The sequence below is a fragment of the Antrostomus carolinensis genome, unplaced genomic scaffold (assembly GCF_000700745.2).
Source record: "Antrostomus carolinensis isolate BGI_N321 unplaced genomic scaffold, ASM70074v2 scaffold25328, whole genome shotgun sequence".
Taxonomy (NCBI): domain Eukaryota; kingdom Metazoa; phylum Chordata; class Aves; order Caprimulgiformes; family Caprimulgidae; genus Antrostomus; species Antrostomus carolinensis.
Window position 1 is genome coordinate 48,316 of NW_010332680.1, and position 6,000 is coordinate 54,315.

A 6,000-nucleotide genomic window follows, 5' to 3' on the forward strand; every position below is an offset into this window, starting at 1 on the left:
CACCCCAAACCCTGGAACTCTATACCTCTTTTTAACGGCGCCGGGCAACTCCTCCAGAAGCATCTACACTCTCTGCACTCCACCCCGTGGCATTTCAGCTATCTCGCTATATATTTATTTATATAGATCTCAGGCAAACAGCTACCTAGTAAGTTATTCCACTACCACAGCACAACACTAAAGTTGCTCAAGTGGGATACACTCTTTTGAGCAAATGGGGACTGACAACGAGCCTTAAGGTGCTCTGGAGTTCCAACTCCAGTTCCAACTCCAGTCAGGCTGGGCACAGCGAGACAGCTCCTGGAAGTCCTTCCCTGTGAAGAGCAGCAGTGTGAGAGGCACAAGAGCCTCACTGATGGGAGCACAGAGGAGACCTTCACTGGCAGGGCACCAGGCTGAGACTGGGGGGCAAAAACGGAGCAGGTATGCAAAGGGTGAAACAGAGTCACTGCAAAGTTTGGGGAAGGAACTGCATACGATATGTAAAGGTATATGCCAAGAAGGGAGAAGAAAATAGCACTGTAGGAAAGGTGGAGGGGAAGTATTGTAGAACAGGACAGCAAGTTTATTGTAGGTAGTCTGCTCTGCCACCTCATCCCATCTTGGCTGCTCCAGGTCTCTCTGACCATGAGGCATGTGAAGTTAGTCTTCCTCTGTGCCCGAGGGCCACCAGGCATCACCCTTGTAATGCCACCAGGCACACACTACAAATAACCCGGCTTGTTCCCAGACTGTGACATTGCATTTTAAATGAGGGTATTTTCCATCTGAGCAGACTGGGGGTCCCAGCACAGCCATTGCAAAGGCCGTGCAGAAAGGACGAAGCATTCCCCCCTAAACACCAGCACAGCTGTAAGTGCTGCAACAGACACAGCCCCGAGGGACGAGGGGACACCCGGGAAACACAACAGCATCTCACTCAAAGCCCCAGTGAAGATCACTTTGCACAGCAGTTTCCACACAGACACTTGGTGCCCCAGCAAGACCACTAAAATGAAGTCTTCCACATGAAAAAAAATGTCTAATTCGACAGACGGGCACAACTATTAGGCAGAAACTCTGTTTCCTGTCATAAAATATTTTTGTAAATGTGAATGGATCATTTTAGTCTCCATCCTGCTCATGGCACAAGGATTACAACTTATTCTGAACCAAATAAAAAAGCTTAAAACCAGAACTATTTCCCTCTAGCCAGGGCTAACTTTGGACATCTTTGTTAAACCTGAATCCAAACCAGACAGCGGCTCGAAATGTTATTTTCTCTGTACATTTTAACAAGTTCAGTCACACCTGAACAACAACAAAACAAAACAACAAACCAAAACTTGATTCCTTGTCACAGATGACAACTGCCAGCAGTGTACAACAAAATGCCATGGACTGAATGGGTACAAAGCAGAAACCACCCTCTTCCAGGAAGGGATGGCTCATCTGGAATGAGACTGAAAAACAGTACTGTTCATTTCTACTTGTATTGTAAACAAACAGAAAACATCTATCTAGAAAGGAGACAACTTGGCATTTGTCTCAGGCATTGAAAAAAATCTATTAATAACAGCACAATTATATTAAGATTATTCACAAGGACTGTGGAAAAAAAAAAAAAATTTGAATCTAACAGTGCCACAAAAAAAAACCCCAAAAACCAAGGAATTCAGTGCTTCTTATCAGAAAACATGGAGACTATGAAAAGCAAGTCAACTAAAAGAAATGCAAATACAGTATTAACGCTGTGAAATATGCAGGCACACTCTTCAAAAAAGCCAACCGTGTAAACATTGGGACATTCAGTTTTGATTCAGTTCAGCTTTTAGATCTTGACAGGAAAATAGCTGGAGTGATAACTGAGACACCTCTATGAAAATATAATTCTAAGAGCTCGCCTGTGATCAACACATTTTACAAATGAGAAGGCAAATAACACAAATCAGATTTAAAACTCACCTTAGAGAAAACAGAAAAAAAAATGAAATAAAAATAAATAGAATGTAAAAATGATGCATAATTAAAGTAAAAAATGGGACAATAAGGCCAGTGAAAATGAACACGAGCCTCCTTAAACGCATGACTTGCTAATCTGCCAGCTAAAATCAAATATTTGAAGGTTTATCACCCATTTATGACATTTGATCATGATGAATTATGTGTAAATAACAGTTTCACTTACTGGAAATATTTTTAAAAGCATTTCATTTTCTCCTTTTCAATCTACATTTAGAAAACAGCATTTTTACTGGCTCTACCCTAACTGTTGGATTACTCGGGAATATATGAGCAATCACATCTTGCAATCACTTCCATTTTTAAATACAATTCCACTGCCCCTGACAGAAACGCTGATGAGAAAAAAAAGACCCAAAGCACTAAATTCCTGTTATGCTTCACTGAATTAAGTGTATTTTTGAAAAATGTTTATTTCTCCCAGCAGCCACCAAGAGGGGCTCTGCAGATAAAATTGTGCTCTGGAGTTACACCTCAAGCCTTCAGTGTAAATGTACAGCAAGGAATGAGGCTGTGCTGAGTCGAAGAGCATTCAGGTGATACTTATGTCCCAGCATGACGCAAAGCCCTGGCTGTTCAGGAAAATAACCTCTTTTTACTCAAAAGCTGAACAAAGGATCACTTCATCCAGCTACAAAATGTAGCCTTCTCCGAGGTGGAACGTGGCAGATGTAAGATCTTGCAGTTTAGACCATAAAAAAACCTTTCTCACTCTCCTGGTTTTGCTGGGATAGGATCATAGAATTAATTCTCTGTCTGAAAAGCTGCATTTTAAGAAGACTGCAGCACCCAATCTGGTGAGAACAAAGTTGATAAGACACTTTGTTTTAGTTGGTGGGCAGCTACGGTATGTGGGTTTCCATAGTGATCAAGGTCTTTAGCATTTTACAGTTAGCCAGGTGTCAAGGCAAGGAAGAGCAAAAGCCAGGGCAGTTGACCCAAGCTGGCCAACAGAAGTATTCCATACCATAAACGTCACCATGAACTGCAAAGTTTGCTAGGGATGACTCTCCTCCTCAATGGCCATCATCCCTGGAGGGTCTCGCCCATCTTTCTCCTCCCAAGGCCTGCTCTCCTGCTTGTTGTGACCATCATGTTTTCATCATCTGAGTATAATTTTGTGTATTTTATATTATATATACATAATATTTATATTAGTATTATATTAGTTCTTATTATAGTTTCATTAAAATCTGCCTTCATTTTAACCCACAGGTCTCCTTTCCTTTTCACAACTCCCCTGCTCAGAGGTGGGGAGGGGTCACTGGGTGATAAAACAACTGCCTAAACCAAGACGTTTCCATGCACCAGAGACATGTTTTTCTCCAAAGCACAATGCCTTGTTAAAGCCTTGTTCTCTCCCTCCCTGTGCTTATATTCAAATCAATCCACACAATTCAAAAGATGAAAAGATATCAACCACACAGATCTTTACAGCTGCTTGAAGGCTTCCGTGAGGAGTGCTCTGTCACAAAGTGCCAATTTTTCTGTCAAAGTGACAATTCATTTAAATCACAACAGTCAATGCAAACATGTTGCTGATGAAATTCCAAGGCAAATCTAGCAAATTTCCATCAGGGTCCCATCTGGTGCACCACCAGCTTATTCCCCTTGCCAGCCCAGATGTCAGGTGCTGAAAATGTAGAAATCTTGAAGTCCAAGCAGAACATTCCTGAAACCAACCCACGGTGAATTTCAGGTCCCTACCAGATCTGAAAAGAGGAGTTTCAGTTTCAGCTCAACTTACGCATTTAGACGCCATCCAATGCACGTGTTTTGCAGTAATAACGCCACACCTGCCCTCCGTAACTCATGCTTCAGAACAAGCCAGAAAGAAGAAGTATTACAGAAAACCAGGATATATGAACGACATTTAATTACGCCACCTTAACAAGTCTTGAATTAGCACTGTTCAAGGTGAAACACGTGCTATGTGAGACCAAGAAACCCTTGTGAACTTCATTCTAGTCCAGCACTCTCCATAATCATGAGTTCCCAGCTAAAATAAGTCACCAGCAAGGATACCACAGGGATTTATATCTGACAGGCTCCGAAAACACAATACTGCTGTCTGGAATACACTAATATACTTCAGGACTTGACACTAATATACTCTAAGGTTAGAACAGCAGTCACGCTTTACAACATAGTAAAAACATTTCAACCAGTAATTTAACACAGGACTTTGTACATACAGACTGAAAAGACTTGTTCAAAGCACGTCAGCTTATCATACAACTCTTGAATCACATTAAGATCTGCCATAGTAAGAAGTCTTACATTTATTTCTCTTAAGTGAAATATCTCAAACAATATACTTTAGAACATAAAACCTTACCTTTCTTGCTGGTTTGCCTTAAAACCCTTACCTGTTGAACCACCAGAACAGGTATTCAGCTGTTTGTGAAACAACGCTCTATCAGAACTGATTTTTTAATATTCAAGCACAAAACCTAGGCCTTCTTAATGGCAGCTACATAAAGAATTCCCTATAACCAGCTGACAGATTTTAACAGAATAGCATTTTTACTAAATATATGGTCATGATTTCTATTGTTCACAGTCACTAAAATACTTCTTCTGAGAACTTCATTTCCCTGTGACCTCTTTGGTGCTCATATACCTTTATTTCATGGTGAGTTCACAGGCAAATAAAATGAATCACCACTTCCAGGTAAGAATAAATTATCTTCTCCAGTGTCTTGAATACGTGAAGTTACTCAAGAATAGCTTCTCCTAATCCTTTTCCCACAAAAGTAGAAAAGCCTTCAGGCTAAGTATACTGTCAGATTTACAAATTCCTTTATACCATGCTGTATACTGTTAAAACCATCTCAACAGATGATGTTATCAGTACATCCACTTGGCAATTCCAAAGAATCCTTTATCCTGGTGATGATTACTAGGCCTCAAGTCTTCAACAAATTAGATGCAGGCTACTAAATATCACATATATCATATACATTACAGACTGGGAAAAGCGACAGAAATATTTTTCTTCCAACTACAGCACGAGAGACACGAGGCAGTAACAGCAAGTTCTAACACAGACAGTAATTGTAGCACAGAACAAAGCCCCAGATCCAACGCTCAGAACCCACTGGAGTGGGTTCCTGTTATTCGCTGTCCGGTGGTTCGGGGAGGCGGAACGCTGTGCCAACCCCTGTGCACTGAAACAACGCTAATTCTGCACAGTCCGAACCTGCGCAAGGTCAGAAATAAGCAGACAATCGTTACTGTGTCTGCTAGCTGTATATGGGAGAATTTATGTTCGATTCATTAAATCTGTGCTGGGAAGAAAGCAAAGCAGATAAACATCTACTCGGTGAAAAATGACATTTTTCCACTGGATGCTTCTTTTACCACCCACGCATGCACCTCTCTCTCCAGCTAGAAAGGACAAGATTTCTCCTGTCTAGAGTAAACAACCAATGCATCAGTTCTAAGGACTCATTCTGGGCAAGAGCCACTACTCTGTGCTCCACAGAAAGGCAGACACCTACGTGTAAAAATTTGGGCAGGTGGAAGGCAGCCCCCACTGATGCAAGTGGAACCTTAAAACCTGAAACTCGAGTCTTTCCTGAGCCCATTTTTATCTTCAGTAATCACTAGTAATACAAGACCCAAATTCTAAAATCCCTGTTTGTTGTTAAAAACAGCCAATGGCATACGATAGGTTTACTTATTTACAGAACAGTCTATCAAGCCTGGCTACCTTGAAAAACCTGTTTTCCAAACTATTTCACAGATGCCATTGAACTGGTTTGGTGCATTCAGACCAAAGCACACCCAATTTAGGCTAGGTCTTCAAAATGCATGTTTGTAATATGTACAGAGAACAAAACTTATTCTTTACTAACACTACTCAAAACAAAAACTCAGCACATCCACACAGAAAACCTGTCATTTACCCCAGGCACCAAGGAATTGAACTTTGAGGCTACTTCCTTTTACCTGTCGAGCAGCAGGAGCACATCAGATCACAGGATTTTGTAAGGT

General features: G+C 41.1%; 1 protein-coding gene across 1 annotated transcript in view; it reads right to left on the reverse strand.

Moving 5' to 3' along the window:
• GFPT1 (glutamine--fructose-6-phosphate transaminase 1) overlaps positions 1 to 3,752 on the reverse strand; it is a 28,909-nt gene extending 25,157 nt beyond the window's left edge. Inside the window, exon 1 of the mRNA XM_010173603.2 lies at positions 3,749 to 3,752. Coding sequence (XP_010171905.2) covers positions 3,749 to 3,752 — 4 coding nt within the window. The remainder of the gene's footprint in view (positions 1 to 3,748) is intronic.
• Positions 3,753 to 6,000: the final 2,248 nt, after the last annotated feature.